General features: G+C 45.2%; 1 protein-coding gene across 5 annotated transcripts in view; it reads right to left on the bottom strand.

Annotated features, from left to right (window-relative positions):
- Window positions 1-22,611, bottom strand: part of POU2F2 (POU class 2 homeobox 2) — an 88,219-nt gene that overhangs the window by 20,504 nt on the left and 45,104 nt on the right. For 3 of the 5 annotated variants that reach the window (XM_083162211.1, XM_083162214.1, XM_083162212.1), the window contains exons 2-4: window positions 1,329-1,388; window positions 425-459; window positions 304-345 (exon numbers count right to left, since the gene is read on the bottom strand). In XM_083162211.1, coding sequence (XP_083018337.1) covers window positions 304-345; window positions 425-459; window positions 1,329-1,388 — 137 coding nt within the window. Of the gene's footprint in view, window positions 1-303; window positions 346-424; window positions 460-1,328; window positions 1,389-7,936; window positions 8,007-22,611 lie in introns of those variants that run through there. The other 2 variants (XM_083162213.1, XM_083162215.1) reach the window with 1 other exon arrangement.

Here is a 22,611-nt window from a genome sequence, read left to right as displayed (position 1 = left end):
AAAGACGAGACTACAGTCAAGATGGGGCTTATGGGGAAGTAAGAGAGTACTCAAGAAGAGAGTGAAATAAGTGTGACGGGTCTGGGGAATCCCCCATCACATCCCTGACGGGCACAGTGAGTCACAAACAACTCTTTAAGACAACACCCCCCCATTCTGTTCACCCAATGTTTAGTTGCTTGGCCGATATAAGTTGGCTGTGAGTGTATCAGCTGACATGGTGGGAAAGGTTTGTACCACATTGCAGAGTCTCCCAACCTGTGCCCAAATCTTCTACCCCCCAACCATGGTCACCTGACGTACCTTTGGAGATAGAGAGAAGGGAGATCCCTTGCTTTGCTGCACCTGAAATACAGAGAGATTGGGTCACACAAACATAACGTAGAAAGGTACCATAGAGAAATAAGGGAATAGAATATTTTACCTCATGTAAAGCATCTGCACCATTCCTTTCACTGTCTGTAAGGAGATACAGAAAAGATTAACGTTACCTTGTACTTATAAGGCTCTGCTAAGTGTCAGGATACAAGGGGTAAAAATGTAGAAACATACAACAGTTACAAAGGATAAGTACAATGCACAGCAAGTAACCGTAGCGTAACCCCACAGAGCAAAGGTCAAAACATTATAGCAGGGGTGGCCAATTATTTCAGCTGGGGGCCAATTAACACTTCAAATATTCAAGGGCTGCGCTCCGGAAAAGGGGGTGTGGCCACTCACAAGGGGATGTGTCCTTGAGTGTAGTGTACCACACCATATACCCCTTATACACATTATGCAACATAATAGTAGACCCACTGATACTTTCCCCTTACATATTATGACACAGGGAAGGAGTCAAAATTCACTTTATGCCACATGGAATAAGCCAAAATTCACACTGAAGGTGTCAAAATTGACTTTAAGGCACACAGAACGACCCAAAAGTCACTTTATGCCACGTGGATTGAGACAAAATTCACATTATGTCAACAGCCCCACTATCTCTTTTCCCAGTACAATCCTATTTAATGAGATCCTGCAATGGTCACGAATGTGTCACAGGAACAACCCAATACTACAGGTATGCAAGCTAACCCAATAGATCAAGCAGAAGCATGACCATAAAAGTACGATCATTTCCTGACAGGTAAGATGCCCCAATAGATTAAAGTTAACAATCAGGATACCGTATCTATTTCCGTCCCAATTTAGGTTGTGCTGAATGTGTCATTAAAATGAATATAATTGTTGTGTGTGGGAATCATATCCTCAGCGATTTCTAGTCGGACAGCCTCACCTGCAGGAAACACACACACACACACACACACACTCACAATGGCTATTACCTGCGACACCACCATCTGCGTGCAATTTGCCGAGATGCCCCGGTTTAGACATTCTTATTTCTGTAGACAGAGAGGGGAGAAGACCAATCAGAACACTGTGCAGAAACATACAGATAGTTACACTCTCAGATGCAACAAACACGTCATCTCACAGACAGTCATTAAGCCGGACAAAGTTATTATTTCTTATTGGAAAGCTGTAACAATCTATTGTTATTATTCAGCTTCGGTGTCCATAGCAATCAGTGATCCCAGTACACATAATTAGGCTTCTGATATACTGTACATCAGTGCATGTGCACAATAGATGCATTAAATGCAAGTTCAGACGTAGCTAAGTCCCAATGCATCTGTCTCCCAACCTAATTCATGGAAATTAGAGAGTCGACTCTCTCATGAGCAAATGTGAGATGTATGTCTCATTTAGCTTCATTCCAGGGACTGTGGGGGCAAAGTGACCCTGCATCACCCCCCTTACCTGTCTGTCATCGCCATGATTTAAGCAGACACCTGGGCTTCCTCCTACACCCTTAAATCTACCAGTCAGCCACCTTTCTATAATGATGTGGCTGCAGGATGAAGCACAGGCAGCAGCAGAGGAGATGTAGTGCTCATTCTAGCACCCGCCATCTTTAAAACCCATGCAGTTCCTGTTCCCTGCCTGGGGTGTCGCTGTCTGCTGTGGTGTTTCTAGCACAGGTCTGGTTTGCATATCAGTGCTGATATACAGACCACACTGTGCTAGAAGCACTACAGCAGACGACACCCCAGGCAGTGAAGAGGAACTGCATGGGTTTTCAAAGATGGCGGGTGCTAGAATTAACATGAAGATCGTCCCGATTCACATTGGCTTTAAATGAACTGAATTCGCAATGGGCTCCGATGTTGCGGGTCTGCGCAGGCGTATCACTGAAAATACGCATTAGCAGACCCTCTGTGCAAACGCCTTCGGCGAGTATACCACTCGCTGAGATGTTCGCACACAGCGGTGTGGACAAGCGGCGTGTAGGGGACTGGAGCATGGGGACGACCATCGTTTCCTGGGCGTTCCCACAAAAAAATGCTGGAGCCTGCATGGGGTGGGCAGCTGAAATGACAGGACAACAGCCGGCCACCCCGTCTGAATCCAGGCACTTGCAAATAAAAGTCAGTCTAGACTGACTAGTATTTGGGAATGGGTGGCACAATCATTTGATGGTCGGCGACACATGCGAATGGTGCGTACAAATGAGGCAGTACTGTACATTTGGCAGCCGCCCGCAGTGCCAGTGGGCAGCTTAGGGAGCCAACGTGAATCAGGCCCAAACAGGATAAACGGACCATTCTCTCGCTACAGCGATACCAGGATGGATCTATTACAAGATTTCCCTCCCCCTCTCACATCTCCCATAGGGTGGGATGTATTAACATACAACGCCGCCCGGCCGCCGCGATGCCAACGCATATGTACTAACATATGCGGCTGGCATCGCGGTGATGGAGGCCCCCCGCGATACCTGTACTGTGGTGTGCGGGGGGGCTCCGTCACCTCCCGTGCGCCTCCTTCTCCCCTCACGCCGGGGACAGCTAAGCAGGCTGTCCCTGGCAGCTCCTCCTCCCCCCTGCAGCTGGAAGGACGTCCGGCTGCTTTACTAGGGGGAGGAAGGGTTTACCTTCCCGGTTCAGGAGGACCTGATGCAAGGTAAGCTAGAGGGAGGGGGAGAGGGGGGGCGGCGGAGGCAGTGGGCGGCGGTAGAAGCCCATAGGCTTCTATAGGGTATCGCCACCCAATTGCCCCGCGGTAACGTGGCGGCGGGGTTTTAGTACATATGAAAATGCGGTAAAACGGGTGTTTTACCGCATTTTTCCCTTAGTACATCCCACCCATAGTCACATTTATATCATATTAAAGAAGAACTCACATAATAAATATATAGCAGGTAAGATAGGAACAGTGTTGAGGTTCCCCATATAACATACTATGCGCAGTACTGACACATTGATAACGCAAGTCTGCCTTATCATTCATGTACCCACTCCGTGCATGTGTCATAATCGAGGGCACGCAACCTCATTGGACAAAATCATGTGCACAGCTGGTGGGGCAGATGTAACCTGTGCAGAGAGAGAAAGTTAGATGTGGGTGGGGTTTACTTCAAAGTGAGATCTATATTGCAGTATAAAAATATTGCAGCCAGTATTTACCCTGCACAGAAACAAAATAACTGACCCAAATCTAACTCTCTCTGCACACGTTACATCGGCCCCACCTGCAGTGCAGCATGGTTTTGTCCATTTGAGGAGGACTTTGTCAGTGAACCAGAATAAGGCCCAATGCGGCCCCACTTGCAGCTGAAAGGCTATAACTGGGCTGTAATGGGGAGTTCCCACTCAGGCTGTCCACGGATAGGGACCAAGCTTTGCAGACAGGGCAGTCCAGCTGCAGAGGAGCGTAGAACTCCCCATATCACCCGTGTTGTAACATCACTGACACCTCCTGTTTAAAACCCCAAAATGTATAAGGACCATGTGACCCCGTTTTCACAGTCTGTATTTGTACTCAAAAATCAAGATTAAGTGAGCTTTTACCTTCACACTTACTACCACAAACTCAACACAGAGGCAACTACATGTTACATGCATTCAGAGTTGGATCTGCAACTTGTGCCAAGGCCCAAAAGGAACAAGACAAAAGATGGTGGTATCAGCATGGTCTTATGCTTGTGTGTAATCTGTACCTTACAGTATTGTCCAGTATTAACCAAGTGCAAAGTACACGAATATCCCTTTCACTCCGCACAAATAACCCGGCACCTACCAAGGTCACTGTGCGGTGTAAACGGGCCTTTTTAAAAATACGGGGTCTAGCAACCCGTCCCAGGTTAAAAGAGGAGTTTTACCTGGGTCGGACCCGGGTTGCATGGCAGTGTGAACCCAGGTTGAGCGACCCGGGTCCTGTTCACACCATCTGCGGGGAGCTTCACCTAACAAATACCGGATCGCTCCCGGGATGAACCAGTATCCAAATCCTGAGTGCGACATGGTATTTGCGATGTGAAAGGGGTAATATTTATGTATATATTGATCATCAAGCACAGCCCTGTGTTACAGAGTAACCCGAGAGAGGCTGTGGGGATGACTGATCCAGTCAAGGAGGTTAACGACGGGGAACTCTCACTTCTGCTTCTGGCTTCCCTGCTAAACCGACTATTTACCGAAATAAACTAAAAATACCACCTCTCACCAAAACTACAGCATTGCATACACTCAGCACTGGATCCTCTCACCAAAACTACAGCATTACATGCACTCAGCGCTGGATCCTCTCACCAAAACTACAGCATTGCACGCACTCAGCGCTGGATCCTCTCACCAAAACTACAGCATTGCATACACTCAGCACTGGATCCTCTCACCAAAACTACAGCATTGCACGCACTCAGCGCTGATCCTCTCACCAAAACTACAGCATTGCACGCACTCAGCGCTGGATCCTCTCACCAAAACTACAGCATTGCACGCACTCAGCGCTGGATCCTCTCACCAAAACTACAGCATTACATGCACTCAGCGCTGGATCCTCTCACCAAAACTACAGCATTACATGCACTCAGCGCTGATCCTCTCACCAAAACTACAGCATTACACGCACTCAGCGCTGATCCTCTCACCAAAACTACAGCATTACACGCACTCAGCGCTGATCCTCTCACCAAAACTACAGCATTACACGCACTCAGCGCTGGACCCTCTCACCAAAACGACAGCATTACACGCACTCAGCGCTGGATCCTCTCACCAAAACTACAGCATTACACGCACTCAGCGCTGATCCTCTCACCAAAACTACAGCATTGCATGCACTCAGCGCTGGATCCTCTCACCAAAACTACAGCATTACATGCACTCAGCGCTGGATCCTCTCACCAAAACTACAGCATTACACGCACTCAGCGCTGGATCCTCTCACCAAAACTACAGCATTACATGCACTCAGCGCTGGATCAATAGATACACTCTATATATAGACACAGGGTTAAATCTACTGTTGAAGATGGGATGTTTCGCATAGCAAGCCATCTGATTGTGTTATCTTCTAAAAGGTGCTAAATAGATCAGAAGTAACATCTGATCGGTTGCTATGGGCAACAAGCTAGCTTCAATAGAACACCCATCTTAGTAAATTAACCTCTGCGTGTGCAAACACAACACTCAGTGGTAAATTTACTATGGCTACTAGAAAACTAAATGAGGTGATGCTGCTCAGAGCAAACCAATCACATTAATTCTATCAAGAGAATCTGATTGGTTGCTATGGGAAACATCACTTTTATTTTTAGAAGTTGTAGTAAATGTATCCATCAGAATACAGGTCACAACCAGCGTTGCACACACACCACACACACACACACACACACACACACACACACACAGGTCTATGTCATAATTAAATAAATGGCAGATAGTTGCATATTCCAATGCACAGATTGCAACTGTGAAGTTCTAACAGAAAATGGATTGAATACACCTGTACCTTCCCACCACCATGTGTGACACGCAACACCAATAAGGCAGGTATTTTTCACACACAATCAGATGCTGCTTTACATTTTACAGACTGCATTTGAAAACTGGCAGTTGATTCGTCGGGACGTGACCTCACAATTTCATTGCTCTACAAGCTTTGAGAAATACACAAGATCCGGGGAAAACGTGATGCTAAGAGAAGAATATTTGATTATCCCATACTTGAGGGATCTCTTTTACTTGCACATGTTCAGTAGATCACCTCTTCCCCCATAGGTCTGGTCTGTACGATTACACATTACTCAGTGAAAAGGTCTTTCAATTTAATGCAAGTTCTTGCACCTGGATGTGCGTTTAATTACACAACACCCAAATTTATATTTTACTTGTTGTCTACATTTTGTATAACCATTTTTCAAACTATATTGTGATATATTGTAAATCTGGCAGTCACACAGTCTAGAGCAGTGGTTCTCCACCTGTGGATCTTTTAAAATGTGTCAGTAAGTAATGAGTGCACCTGCGCACCTGCCAGGTGACTTTGAAAACGTGCACGGTTGGGGGTCCTTGAGGACTGAGGTTAAGAACCACTGGTCTAGAGCACAAGTTCTCGAAGTCGGTCATCAGCACCCCACACAATGCATGTTTTGCAGGTCTCCTCACAGAATAAACTGAAATAATTAGCTCCACCTGTGGATATTTTAAATTGTGTCAGCGAGTATTGAACGCACCCACCGGGTGATCTGGGAAACGTGAACTGTGTGGGGTCCTGTGGACCACTGGTCTAGAGTCATAACGGATTTCACCAGCACTGACGACGTGATTGCCCAGCGATGTCTTATACCAGGCCTGACCAACCTGTGGCTCTCCAGATGTTGTCAAACACAAATCCCATGATGCCTTACCATAGTTTTGCTATAAGGGGGTGTTAAAACTGTGGCAAGGCATGCTGGAATTTGTAGTTTCACAACATTTGGAGAGCCACAGGTTGGCCTGTCCTGTCTTATACGGTCCACAATGTTAAACTTTACTCAATCTTTCAATCTCCGTAAAACTTTATTGTGCAAAGTGCGCACAGCCCTGGTGATGGAACGGAGATGTAGATGGCCCATCTGCTATGGTATTACTGCCCTACTCACTTGGGGCCAGATGCACTAAGCTTCAAAAGTGATAAAATGGAGAGAGTGATAAACAGCCAGCCAATCAGCTCCTACCTGCCATGTCACAGCCTGTGTTTAAAAAGTGTCATGCAGGAGCTGATTGGCTGGTGGTTTATCACTCTCCATTTTATCACTTGTGAAGCTTAGTGCATCTAGCCCTTGTAAAATACCAATTTTACCCATCCTTCTCGTTACTAGGGGGAAAATTTACTAAGATAGGAGTTTCATTGAAGGTGCTGATATTGCCAATAGCAACCAATCAGATTTGGACCATCTTTTGTAGAAGTCCCATTTCATAAATTCACCCCTAGGACTGACAGGTCAATCTGCAGCCTTGAAACAGTGTACAATAGACTAACACAGTGATTCTCAAACTCGGTCCTCAGGACCCCACCTCACGTTTTCTAGGTCACCCGGCAGGTGCACTCATTACTCACTGACACATTTTAAAAAGGCAGAGCTAATTATTTCACTTGTGATTCCGTGCGAAGACAGAGAAAACGTGAACTGTGTGGGGGTCCTGAGGACCGAGGTTAAGAACCACTGGGCTAACACAACATTACCACTCAACAGATCACACACCGTTCTGAACCCTCCCACACTAATTATCACATAAACTGCAGACTATTCACTTTCATTTCCCGCTCACCATTACCACAGCACTCTCACTGTATAATAACTATTATTCTGTTCCCCCATATGCAGCACGGACTCCCCAGCTCCTGTGTCATTCTTCAGCTGTTGTAGAACCACAAGTCTAAGCATGTCCTCATAAGCGCAATGCAGCCAGAAAGCGGTTTGCTGCCTGACTGATTAGTTTGGTGCCATATACCAGCATCCTTTCCCACCGAACCCATTATATTACCTCTGTGCCCCGGCAATGTGAACTGTGCCACCAGCAGTGTGGCCCACAGTAAGTAACCTCTCCAGCACTCTGCTCACCTGTTCCCCAATGATTACAGATCACCATGATGAGAGCTGTGAGAGAAATCACAGAGGATGCAAGTGTAGTGAGGCAGAGACAGCAAGTAGGAACTAGACCTCCCACATTCACTGTTAACCCCAAATCTGCCAGGCTCACTGCATGTTTCCAGCATTACCTCTCTCGCTACCACTGCACCGAAGCACATAAACCCTCAGTCAGCAGTGCTTTAACTTCCGTAAGCTTTGGCAATGGAATTATCCTTTGTGCAGAGTTGCACTGAACAGCAGACTCTCAGCGCAGCTTTTCATGGTTTTGAATCCAACTCTTAACTGTTCAAATCCAAATGTTTAAGAGAACATTGACTCAACCTGAACTGATCATTACACCTGGACACAAATACTCCAGCTCCATACACACTAGACCAGGGATAGGGAACCTCTGGCTCCCAGCTGTTGTTAAACTACACATCCCAGCATGCCCTGCAACAGTTTTAGCATGGCCAAATAGCAAAACTATTAGGTCGACACCTTAGATAGGTTGACATGGCTCAGGTGAACAGGGTTGGATGGTCAACACAAGCATTAGGTTGACAAAGGCAAGGCTGACAGTTAAAAGGTCGACGTGAGTTTTTCACGTTTTTGTCCCGAATGTCGACATAGTTGACATTGACACGTCTAAGTGTACTGCGTCGACTCGCATGGCTTCCTATGCTTGCAATGCTTCGGACACTATTTTATTCTTCCAATAGCGGATGGTAGGGTATGAAATACCGCCTGTCGGCACATGCCGGCTCAAAGAAACGTGAATAACTCATGTCAACCTTTTGACTGTCGACATTGCGATTGTTGACCTACTGCTTGTGTCGACCTTCCAACACTGGCGACATTAGCCATATCGACCTATTCGGGTGTCAACTTAAGTACTGTCGACCAAATGAGTTGACCCAGTGGCCGTGTACAGATCCACACCTGGCTTGCTTGCTCTCCCAGGATGGCTGGAGTCTCCTGGAGGAAGCGTAGGCAATAGCTGATCACTACAAATGAAAGCACAACTATTCTCAGATGTATGTCATATAAACACCAAACATGTGAGAGGGCTGGTGGCTGTCATTACACTGCTGTGGGTCTGTTGGAGCGTGGGACAGACCCATATACCACATCCTGCAATAACACGCCTAGGCTCCTCCCAGCACAGGGTGGCATCATGACACACACACACAGACCGATACTGTGACCTGGCTCAGTTATACACATGCTACATGCTGCAGGTACTGCGCAACTCTGTCCATCAGTGATAAGTAGAGACAGGATTATATGCATTTGCATATTTGCATATGCATTTGCATACTTTGCCCATTCTCACTGGTTATTGCATATTTTACCTAAAATCTAGTGATGGTGCATATTTTAGGCCCCGCCCCTTTCCCACCCACGAGTTGCAGCACTGCTTTGCCCTGCTGCTGCTGGCCAGGTAGTGGTAGAGTGTGCAGGCTGGGGCAATATGTGCGCAGAGTGGGAACCTTGGATGAACACTATTGTCTGATCCATGTACGCTGCCAATCCATGTTGATAAAAGTCAGTCAGGGCGGATGCCATTACGAATCTCCTGAACCTTTGCCTGCCACTGGCCTGGGACTTTACACCAAGAGACAGACTTCTGCAGCAGAGGAAGCGGGCAGAAGGGTTGTGACATCACGCGGTGCAGAGAAAATGCTGTGTCACAGTGAGTAGCCGGCGCAGGGAGGAAGCCTTCCACTGCGCCGCCCTCACATGCTATGCTGACATTTTATCCATCGGCGCTGAAGATGAGGGTCCGTGCAGTTGATGCAAGAAGAGCTTTGGACGCTGCAGTATGCTGTAGGAGCCAGCATACTGACATCTGCAGATGCTGTGGGACTATTTTTGAGGTTTATTTGCAACTAATTTTATGCTGATTTTTAAATAAATAAGTTAAAAATTACTTTTTTATTATTTAATGTAGAATATTTTAACACATTTCATGCATATTTTAAGTATTTTTCATGCATATTTGCATGCATATTTCAAGCTTTTTTTGTTGCATATAATCCTGTCTCTAGAGATGAGATATAGAAGCAGTTGTAAAACACTATACATCCTGTACATTTCAGTCAGCCTGTCAGGTGACATGTAACCAACCGCATCTCTCTATGTAACCGCATCTCTCTCTGTCAGGTGATATGTAACCAGCTCTCTCTCTGTCATGTGACATGTAACCAACCGCATCTCTCTCTGTCAGGTGACATATAACCGCCTCTCTCTCTCTGTCATGTGACATGTAACCGCCTCTCTCTCTGTCAGGATAACATCTACATACATATGGTACATTACAGTAACACTTACAGGTCACATACACAATCACTGTCCCTGTCAGTCAGGGTGACAGGTCACATACACAATCACTGTCCCTGTCAGTCAGAGTGACAGGTCACATACACAATCACTGTCCCTGTCAGTCAGAATGACAGGTCACATACACAATCACTGTCCATGTTAGTCAGTGACAGGTAAAATACACAATCACTATCCCTGTCAGTCAGGATGACAGGTCACATACACAATTACTGTCCCTGTCAGTCAGGGTGACAAATCACATACACAATCACTGACCCTGTCAGTCAGAATGACAGGTCACATACACAATCACTATCCCTGTCAGTCAGTGACAGGTCACATACACAATCACTGTCCCTGTCAGTCAGGGTGACAGATCACATACACAATCACTGTCCCTGTCAGTCAGGGTGACAGATCACATACACAATCACTGTCCCTGTCAGTCAGAATGACAGGTCACATACACAATTACTGTCCCTGTCAGTCAGGGTGACAGATCACATACACAATTACTGTCCCTGTCAGTCAGGGTGACAGATCACATACACAATCACTGTCCCTGTCAGTCAGAATGACAGGTCACATACACAATCACTGTCCATGTCAGTCAGAATCACAGGTCACATACACAATTACTGTCCATGTCAGTCAGGGTGACAGATCACATACACAATCACTGTCCCTGTCAGTCAGAATGACAGGTCACATACACAATTACTGTCCATGTCATTCAGGGTGACAGGTCACATACACAATCACTATCCCTGTCAGTCAGTGACAGGTCACATACACAATCACTGTCCCTGTCAGTCAGGATGACAGATCACATACACAATCACTGTCCCTGTCAGTCAGGATGACAGATCACATACACAATCACTATCCCTGTCAGTCAGGATGACAGGTCACATACACAATCACTGTCCCTGTTAGTCAGGCTGACAGATCACATACACAATCACTGTCCCTGTCAGTCAGGGTGACAGATCACATACACAATCACTGTCCCTGTCAGTCAGAATGACAGGTCACATACACAATTACTGTCCCTGTCAGTCAGGGTGACAGATCACATACACAATTACTGTCCCTGTCAGTCAGGATGACAGGTCACATACACAATTACTATCCCTGTCAGTCAGGCTGACAAATCACATACACAAACAATATCCCTGTCAGTCAGAATGACAGATCACATACACAATCACTGTCCCTGTCAGTCAGGATGACAGATCACATACACAATCACTATCCCTGTCAGTCAGGATGACAGGTCACATACACAATCACTGTCCCTGTTAGTCAGGCTGACAGATCACATACACAATCACTGTCCCTGTCAGTCAGGGTGACAGATCACATACACAATCACTATCCCTGTCAGTCAGGATGACAGGTCACATACACAATCACTGTCCCTGTTAGTCAGGCTGACAGATCACATACACAATCACTGTCCCTGTCAGTCAGGGTGACAGATCACATACACAATCACTGTCCCTGTCAGTCAGAATGACAGGTCACATACACAATTACTGTCCCTGTCAGTCAGGGTGACAGATCACATACACAATCACTGTCCCTGTCAGTCAGGATGACAGATCACATACACAATCACTGTCCCTGTCAGTCAGGATGACAGATCACATACACAATCACTATCCCTGTCAGTCAGGATGACAGGTCACATACACAATCACTGTCCCTGTTAGTCAGGCTGACAGATCACATACACAATCACTGTCCCTGTCAGTCAGGGTGACAGATCACATACACAATCACTGTCCCTGTCAGTCAGAATGACAGGTCACATACACAATTACTGTCCCTGTCAGTCAGGGTGACAGATCACATACACAATCACTGTCCCTGTCAGTCAGGGTGACAGGTCACATACACAATTACTGTCCCTGACAGTCAGGGTGACAGGTCACATACACAATCACTGTCCCTGTCAGTCAGAATGACAGGTCACATACACAATCACTGTCCATGTCAGTCAGGGTGACAGATCACATACACAATTACTTTCAGAGTGCAATACCCAGTGAAAAAATCTGAATGCAAGACTAAAGATTATCTCCACAGACCTCAGTTTCCTGTCACAGCGACTAAAATCCCACCACAGAAACCAGAATACCACCACATAAATCAGACTGGAGATTAGCAGGGTGACAGACAACTTTTAATACGAAATCATTCTTATCCAGTCATCCACCTCCCAACTGGCAGAGAGGGTTCATGCCAGGGACTCCTGCGAACTCACCCATCCTTGTGCCACAGGCAATCAGGTGAGGGTCAAGCAGCATTACTATCTGCTTCTGGTGTGGCACTGACAGACCTAATACTAATGGTGGGGATCCCTGATATAACTATAATGCAGCAGAATCAAGCCCAGCATTTGTTATTAATTCCTCTTTAAGTATTATAATCTGTGTCAGTACCACTCTTCCTCCAGTGGTGGTGCTATATCGGACTTGATGCCGGCAGTATCACTTCTGCTGTGTTCTTACTGTAGCACTCTATGGTTTGCAAGGGTGACCGCAGTGCAATCCTTGCAGTTTACACACTTGCTGAAATAGGAATGCGCATACAATGGTACTGCCCTCCCACTTGCAATGAGGATTTCTTAATAATGTGCCCGTTTGGAGGTGGCAATGGGGAGTTTACAATGAGCGGTTGGGAAAATGCAGGCATTATGGCCATTTTATTTGTATCTGCCGCCAGATGCAAGCTCAGGTTGGGATCATTTGGTCTACAGCATGATGGTCGACAGTCATTAGGTCGACATGGGAAAAGGTCGACATGGGAAAAGGTCGACATGGTTCTAGGGTGAAAGGTCATTAGTTCGACAATCTCTAGGTCAGGGCTGGGCAACACTGGCCCTCCAGATGTTGATGAACTACACATCCCAGGATGCTTTGCATTAGATTTGCTATGTGGCCATGCTGAAACTGATGCAAGGCATGCTGGGATGTGTAGTTCATCAACATCTGGAGGGCCGGTGTTGCCCAGCCCTGGTCTAGGTCGACAGTCAAAAGGTCGACATGGGGTTTTTCACAGTTTTTTTACCAGAATGTCAACAAAGTCGACATGGACACAGTTTAAAGTGCACTGCATCTACTTGCATCGCTTTCTATGCTTCAGGCACACTATTTTATTCTCCCACCACGCCCTAGTGCATGAAATACCGCCTGTCGGCACATGTCAGCTCAAAAAACAGTGAAAAACCCCACGTCGACCTAGAAACTGTCGAACTAATGACCTTTTGACCTAGAACCATGTCGACCTAGACCCATGTCAACCTTTTTTCATGTCAACCTAATGGTGTCGACCATAATGCTGTAGACCAAATGACCGCATCCCTGCAAGCTCCTAAGGTGCTAAAACATGGCGCCTTTGTTTCTACTGCTGTGTCCAGTTTGTGAAGCCATAGGCCTACCCTTGGCCACAATGTTTCCCATTATAGCATACAATTGTGAACGCAATTGCTAGTGCAGCGCAATGGCTCTGTGTAAGTTATTTCCTTGGCGGCAGCTTCACTTGGTAACATTAACAGTTCCGTAGCCTGGAGAATATCACTTGTGATTGGGCCCTGTGCGCAACCAAAGAGTTGCTCAGCGGGTCAGATGGTGTGTCTGATGTGCGACTAATGATAAATCTTTGTAAGCAATTGGTGAATCAGAGTCTCGGTTCAAATGACAGCAGCTGCATCATTGGGATATTTTAAAAAAAATTGTGCCTAATATACTGCAACCAAACTGTGCATACCTAAATAGTGTGTGTGTGTGAGTGTATGTGTGTGAGTGTGGGTGTGCGACCAGTTCACATTACTCCTAGCATCTAGCGTTCCAGTCATTACCAACAAGCCAATTAGTGCAGTTCATTTCAGAAACTTAATTACAGTCTGCGCACGGTTTAATTACTGCATAAGTCAATTTAAATGGAAGCCAGCACACAAATGTGTAAATCTATAATTTGGGCGCCAGAACTGGCACAACACCCTTCCTTCTGCCGCGGATGTAGTGTCTGCCGAATCTATTTATATTTGGTGGCAATGGGACCCCATAAACGATCATCTCACAGCGCGGCATAAGAAACTATATCACGCAAAAGGCTGCAGCGTATCCAGTAACAGCTATTGCCCTAATGTTAGTGCCTAGTCTATACCAAGCATATGGGGGATATCGTATCAAGCAGCATAAAGAGTATATAAGTGGCCAATCAGCTTTTACCTCTCATATACAATGAGGGAGTGATTCAGGTTAGCTCCAAATGATGCGAATTCAGTCCGGGGACCGATGTTGCGGATCTGTGCATGCGTATCAATGAAAATACGCATGAGCAGAGCTGAAGTGGGAACGCCTATGGACAGTATCACACCCGCCGAGGCGTTCGCACACAGCAGTGTGGACAGGGGATGGGCAGCGGGGTGGAGCATAGGGACGCCCGGCGGTTCCTGGGCATTCCCACAAAAACGTAGGCGAGCCGAAGCCTGCTCGGGGCAGACAGCTGACATCACAGGACGTCAGCAGCTCGCCTCATTTTTGTCCAGGCGCTTGCAAATAAAAGTCAGCCTAGACTGACTCTTATTTGCGAACGGGTGGAACAATTATTCGATGGTCGGCGACCATTGAATGATTTTTTTCCCCCGTACACTTGCATGGAAATGCGGCTGTTCGCTCGTGGAAGGAGGGCGTGAGTTCGCTCGCCTGGCATCTAACCGCTCAGTACGCTGCTAACTGAGCCAATGTGAATAACCCCCTGTATTTGATAAATGCAACCTCAAAGCTGATAGGTTACATAGAAACATAGAATGTGACTGCAGATAAGAACCACTTGGCCCATCTAGTCTGCCCCTTTTTTAAACATGTTACCTCAAACCAAATTTGATCCTTATTTTTTTGTAAGGATATCAATATGCCTATCCCAAGCATGTTTAAATTGTACTACTGTATTTGCCTCTACCGCCTCTGATGGGAGGCTATTCCACTTATCTACTACTCTTTCCCCTAAATCTTCCTGTCTCTAGTTTCAGTGCATGTCCTCGTGTTCTGTTGCTCCTCTTGTGAAGAATGTCTCCCACCTGTACCTTGTTAAAACCCTTGATATATTTGAAAGTTTCTATCATGTCCCCCCTTTCCCTTCTCTGCCCCAAAGTATACATATTAAGCTATTTTAGTCTTTCCTGGTACGTTTTGTGATGTAGGCCATGCACCATTTTAGTTGCCCTTCTTTGTACAGTCTCTAATGAATTTATATCCTTCTGGAGATACAGTATGGCCTCCAGAACTGAACACAATACTCTAGGTGAGGTCGTACCAATGACCTATACAGTGGCATTATTACTTCTTTCTTTCTACTGCTGATACCTCTCCCTGTGCAACCAAGCATCTGACTTGCTTTCTTCATTGCTTTGTTACATTGCCTGCCTGCCTTTAAGTCCCCTGAAATAGTGACACCTACAGTAGATCCCTCTCTTCCTCAGTAGTTTCCATTATAGTGCCATTTATACTATATTTAGTCTTTGGATTTTTGAGACCCAAGTGCATGATTTTGCATTTTTTGTCATTAAACTGTAGTTGCCATGCTCTTGACCATTCCTCTAATCTACCTAGATCATCAATCATTTGTTTTACCCCTCCTGGTGTGTCTACCCTGTTGCATACCTTTGTGTCATCTGCAAAAAGGCACATTTTACCCTCAATTCCATTTGCAATATCACCAATAAATATATTAAAAAGCACTGGTCCAAGTACAGATCCATGGGGTACCCCACTTGTAACCTTTCCCTCCTTTGACTGTACTCCGTTTACTACAACTCTGTTTTCTGTCCTGCAACCATGCTCTTATCCCCATTCAACTATCTTAAAATCCAATCCCAAGCTTTCAAGTTTATTTAACAGTCTGCGATGTGGGACAGTGTCAAAAGCCTCACTAAAGTCTAGATAAGCTACATCTACAGCCCCACCTTGATCTATTACTTTAGTCACCCATTCAAAAAAGTCAATAAGATTTGTTTGACATGATCTTCACCCAGTAAACTTATGCTGTTTCGGATCCTGTAAATTGCTGGTTTTGAGATATTCTAGAACCCTTTGTTTTAAGAATGTTTCCAACAATTTCCCTACTACTGATGTAAGGCTCACTGCTCGATAGTAGCTTAACTCTTCCTTTCTTCCACTTTTGTGCAGTGGGACTACATTCACTGTTTTCCAGTCCTCTGGGATTACTCCAATAGCTAGTGACTGGTTGAATAATTCTGTTATTGGTTTTACCAGCTCCCCATTAAGCTCTTTTAGTATCCTTGGATGTATCCCATCTGGCCCCATTGATTTATCCACTTTCAGTTTTGAGAGTTCTGTGAGGACTTTCTCCTCTGTAAATGTACTTGTCTCTCCCTCAGTTTTCTGACTATACTTGCAACTTAACTGCGGCCCCTTCCCCTCTCTTTCAGCAGTGAATACTGAGCAGAAATAATTATTAATATGATCTGCTATTACATTGTCCCCCTCAAGAAGATTTCCACTCTCTGTCTTTAGTCTTATTGTTGCTATGGGAACATCTTCACTGGTCCACTTCTTCACTCTTTTATCTGTTTGGTACATCTCCCCATTGGCAGCAGATGTACAGAATCAATTTGCAATTTGCAAAAAGGGGAGGAGCATGGGGGTTTGCTGGGGAGGGATCTTCTCTGATCCCACTCCAGCAAGGCTCTCGCCATAGGGACAGTTGCTAACAACACAGAAAACCCCCGAAACATGGTAACTTGGCAGTGCCCACTGAGAATAATAGTGCCTGCTGTCTGCAGCAACAGTTTGCCTAATACATGCCCCAGAGGGCTCTTTTTACATTGCTAGGATTCTTACACAGCTTTAGTAAATAGACCCATAAATAGGAAGAAAAATACACAGCAAACATATCTGATCTGCCCATACAATGATTGCGTGTCCTTGTTTATGGAGATCTTGATATAAATGCAGGATTTGCACTGGGTATACTTCATAGGCAGATGTGTAAGCCATAGCAAACAGCTGCGCGTGACGGCAAGGATAAATGGGAACTGTATCCTATCTTCTGTTCCTTGGCCGCTGGTAAGAGGGGTAAGTAGATTTGCTGCCCTCAGTATTGCACGCACAGGGCCTTATTCAGATCGATTTGCTCAGATGCGGATTCAGCCAGTGTACCAATGTTGTGCGTATATACATGCGCATAATCATGTCTGTATGCAGGGAGCAAGCGAACTCGGCGAGAAGTCCGGTCGCTGACTGCTCTCTCCTGGCCCTCCGAGTGTGTGTGTGGGGGGGGGGGGGGGGGGGGGGGGAGTGGAGAGGGGCGCTGCAGCCTGTTATTACCATATGTGCACGTCCGGCGACCATTGAACGATTGTGGAGGTTCCCACAGGCATGCGAATGGTTGTCCACATAAAACATCCGTTCGCATGCTGAGCGGCCAAATTCGGCATGCGAATGGGCAGCGCGGGCAATCTATTCACTAGTCGGGGTTTGGTACATTCGCTTCGGCCCATGCACGCGTTGGAGCGAAGCAATCGGAATAAGGCCCCCAGTGTGATGAACGCCCATCCCAACAAACTAACAGCCTCAAAAAAATACATTGGGGGGGCAGAGGTCGGATCACCTCTCTTATTGCACAGAGGTGCCAAGGTCCCCCTATTCCATTCATTTGTGGCCTTGCAAGCCATCCTAAGTATGTGCACCGCCTACTAAGGTAAGAATGTCATTTCACAGGACCAGTCTGTTGTTGGAGTGGAGGAGGAAACTGGAACACCCGGAGGAAACCCACCCAAACATAGTAAGAATGTACAAACTCCTCTCAGAGGGTCATGACCAAAAACTGAACGCAGTGATGCAACAAATCAATTATCATTTTTTTACCCTTTAAAACACTTAACTTTCATTAATTTTCCAGGTTTGTGCAATTTAACGTTTTAACGACACTGGTTTGCGTCTACTTTGTCTCCTGTATTAAATGAGCACCAGCTGAAAGTGATGTTTCCACCTCATAGCATGTGTGTGACCTACGTCGTTTTACGTATCTGTCGACACTCTGACGACACCCACAAAACCCGGCAGACTACTCTGTCTATGGGCCTTATTCTAGTTCACTCTTTCTGACAAAATCCTTCTTAGATGGACAAAACCATGTGCACTGCAGGTGGGGCAGATGCAACTTGTGCAAAGAGAATTAGATTTGGGAGGGGTTTCACTTCAAAGTGAGATCTATATTGCAGTGTAGAAATAAAGCAGTCAGTATTTACCCTGCACAGAAACAAAATAACTCAGCCAAATCTAATTCTCTCTGCACATTTTACATCTGCCCCCCTGCAGTGCACATGGTTTTGTCTATCTAAGAAGGATTTTGTCAGAAAGAGTGAACTAGATTAAGGCCCTATATTCCTTTCCTCTGGAAGTTATTAAAATACTTCATCCTGCTAATTATAAGCAGCCACTTGCGGATCTGAGCCAGGCAATTAGGTAAATGAATATTCATTCTGGGGGACATTGACAATTGGGTGTCGAGCCAGCTGTCAATAATCACAGCAGTTGATCCAGCGCAACCCTCTCAGGGGTCAGAAAATAGGGTCTCAGTGTTTGTCACAGATCCGTCTTAAGTGCCGATTAGAGTCACAATGCCAACAGAAATTGGGATTAAAATGTTTAAAAATAAGAAAAATGTCCCATCCACTCCTTGTCCCTTATTCTGGTTCACTCGCAAAGGCAAATTCCTTCTCAAATGGACAAAACCATGTGCACTGCAGGTGGGGCAGATGTGCAAAGAAAATTAGATTTGGGTGAGTTATTTTGTTTCTGTGCAGGGAAAATACTGGCTGCTTTATTTTTACACTGTAATATACTGTAGATCTCATTTTGAAGTAAAACCTCACCCATATCTAATTCTCTCTGCACAAGTTACATCTGCCCCACCTGCGGTGCACATGGTTTTGTCCATTTGCGAAGGAATTTCCCTTTGCGAGTGAACCAGAATAAGGGCCCTTGTCCGGCCAGCTGTGCCACGTAGGGTAGCAACACAACGCACAGTAAGCCCACACAAGCACGCGTACAAACATATATGTGTAGCTTGTCCCAATGTGACATGTCAGTCGTGGCTCGTTATTGAATAAACTAGATCACATTTTCCCCCCACTGCTAAAATGGTTACCCCAAACCTTTTTCTGATATAGTGTACACGTCCAGTGAAACGGATTTACCGTTTACTGTTCGTTCCCACAGAGCATGCAACGCGCCTGGCTAGCCGATCCCTCGGAATAGGTCAGTTGGGCCATTATAAATTGTGACTCACTGATATGTTAGAGGCATCATGCAACGTGATGTCCGCACAGGTCCTCTTGTATCGCAGACGTTACAGTGACTATATCCTGGTGGTTACCATAGAGACACGTCAGTCCAATCAGAATACAGAAGAGGACCCTTCATATACGCATATAATGACAAATACAGACATACAGTGTGCTATTCGGATCTGAATGTATACACACATATACATTTATCCTCACAGTTACAGAAGAACAATTAAATGTATATATTAAGTAGAGTCTTTTGCATACACAAATTGATTATATTTAAGTTTGCATCACAACACAAAATTCTTAAAAACCGACAAACCCTCTAATAATACCAGTATAATGTTTTGTTTAGTCACTTTATCGCAACAATTATTGCACTGTGTAATCAGTTATGTATGAGAAAAAATAATCTCCCAAGAAAAATATGCACTACCAGCATTGGCCAGCAGATGGCAGTAGTAGACCAGGCAAGGATTTTTTTTTTCTTTTCAAAGAGGATAAAAGGAAGAAGAGTGGTACCCAGCAGCCACTTTCACACTGCTCTCTTACTGGATGTGCCAGTGTTTGTCTTTAGTACCCCTCCCTCTATTATTCTATATTCCTTCCTATTGACTCTGAATCTGCTTCATTCACTTTCCTGCACACATTTCTTTTCTTTGTAAGTACAGTATAATGTAACAGGTCATAGAGATGCAGCAATGATGCACACAGACATAGGTAACAATGTAACAATCAGCAAGACAGACACAATGTGAGGTTAGAGGTAACAACCAAAATACAGACAAAAGGCAACATATGGAACACGCAGATACCATGTAATATGTAATACGTACATACTAACATCATTGGAGCACATACGATTCAATGTAGCATATCGTAAGCCTGCTCGAAGCAAATTCTTCGAAAGCTAGTCTGCTACCTTGTGATTGCCTCCGTGTTTGTGCATGTGTGAGAGAGAAAGAGATGTAGTTTCACTTGCTGCCAACAGATGGCAGTGTTTCGGAGACACACAATCAGATACTAGTCATATATATAGATGATACATTCATCGTAGTCACAATGTAACACACATATACACAATTGCCGCACAGTCACAATGTAACACACATATACACCATTGCCGCACAGTCACAATGTAACACACATATACACCATTGCCGCACAGTCACAATGTAACACACATATACACCATTGCAGCACATAAATAAAAAGGGAGAAATTTACTCAGATGTGTATTCTACTTCACATGTAGTGTTGCTACGGGCAACCAATCAGAATCTACTTCTTATTTATTTAGCAACCTCTAGACGATAGTAGACAGGATCTGATTGGTTGCCCATAGCCACATCACATGTGAAGTAGAATACACATCTTAGTAAATTCCCCCAATGTGATGTGACATATAATACATACACCATTGCAGCACATAAATAAAATGTGACATATAATACATACATACAACATTGTAGCACATAGATACAGTGTGAAACATACTACATACATACATACATACATACATACATAAAGTATTGCAGCACATAGGCCCTTATTCTGATCGGTGCGGCCCGATCAGAAATATGCGGCGATGTCCGTCTTGGCGAATCCCCGCCTTCCATACGGATCGCCACCTCCGTCCGTATGCGGATATGTGGCGGTCCGCATGAATGTGGACGGGGATACGCCTCCTCCATGGTGGGAGCAGCCCCTGCATTCGATGGTCGCCGAACATCGAATGCAGGGCCGCACGCTCCACCAGCTCCCGCCACCCTAGACCACACGGACACTTGTCCGTGTGAAATCTTGTATGGGGGCGGGCAGCTGACATCCGGCGATGTCAGATGCCTGCCCCGTACCCACGCGTCACGGCCTCATTACCATGCATACGCCCCGCGTTTGCATGGGAACGCCCATGAAACGCGGGGCGTATGCATAGGGTAATGAGGATAAGTAGCCCCTCACGCCCCTCTACGCCCCCTGTGCGGCGTATAAAGAAACCATGCGGCGAAATCGCCTGCACATGCGCAGAGTGACCTCTGCACATGCGCAGACGATAAACATCGGCGGCCCGTACGCAAGCGGGAATATCCGCACCGATCAGAATAAGGGCCATTGTGACAATGTTACACATAATACATATACCATTGCAGTCACAATGTAACATAATAATTAAATTCATGCATGCATACATACATACATACATACATACATACATACATACACCACTGCAGCACATAAATACAATGTGACATATAATACATACATACAACATTGCAGCACATAGATACAATGTAACATATAATACATACACCACTGCAGCATAGTCACAATGTAACATAATAAATAAAAACATACATACACCACTGCAGCACATATATACAATGTGACATATAATACATACACCATTGCAGCACAGTCACAATGTAAAATATTATACATACATACACCATTGTAGCACACAATCACAATGTACTGTAACATATAATACATACATACATCAATGCAGCATAGTCACAATGTAACATAATAAATAAAAACATACATACACCACTGCAGCGCATAAATACAATGTGACATATAATACATACACCATTGCAGCACAGTCACAATGTAACATATAATACATACATACATACATACACCATTGCAGCACAGTCACAATGTAACATATAATACATACACTATTGCAGCACATAAATACAATGTAACATATAAAACATACATACACTATTGCAGCACACAGTCACAATGTAACACATAATACATACATACACTATTGCAGCAAATAGGGCCTAAGTTGAGAGAAAGCAGTTGCTGCGATCCAATAGTTTCCACCCATAATATAGAAATAATGGCCATTGCAGAACACAATGTACGCGCAGAACACAATGCATGCGCAGAACACAATGTACGCGCAGAACACAATGCATGCGCAGAACACAATGTACGCGCAGAACACAATGCATGCGCAGAACACAATGTACGCGCAGAACACAATGCATGCGCAGAACACAAA

This window comes from Crinia signifera, chromosome 19 (genome assembly GCF_055691185.1).
Source record: "Crinia signifera chromosome 19, ASM5569118v1, whole genome shotgun sequence".
NCBI classification, from domain to species: domain Eukaryota; kingdom Metazoa; phylum Chordata; class Amphibia; order Anura; family Myobatrachidae; genus Crinia; species Crinia signifera.
This window is presented reverse-complemented; position numbering and strand designations above follow the sequence as displayed.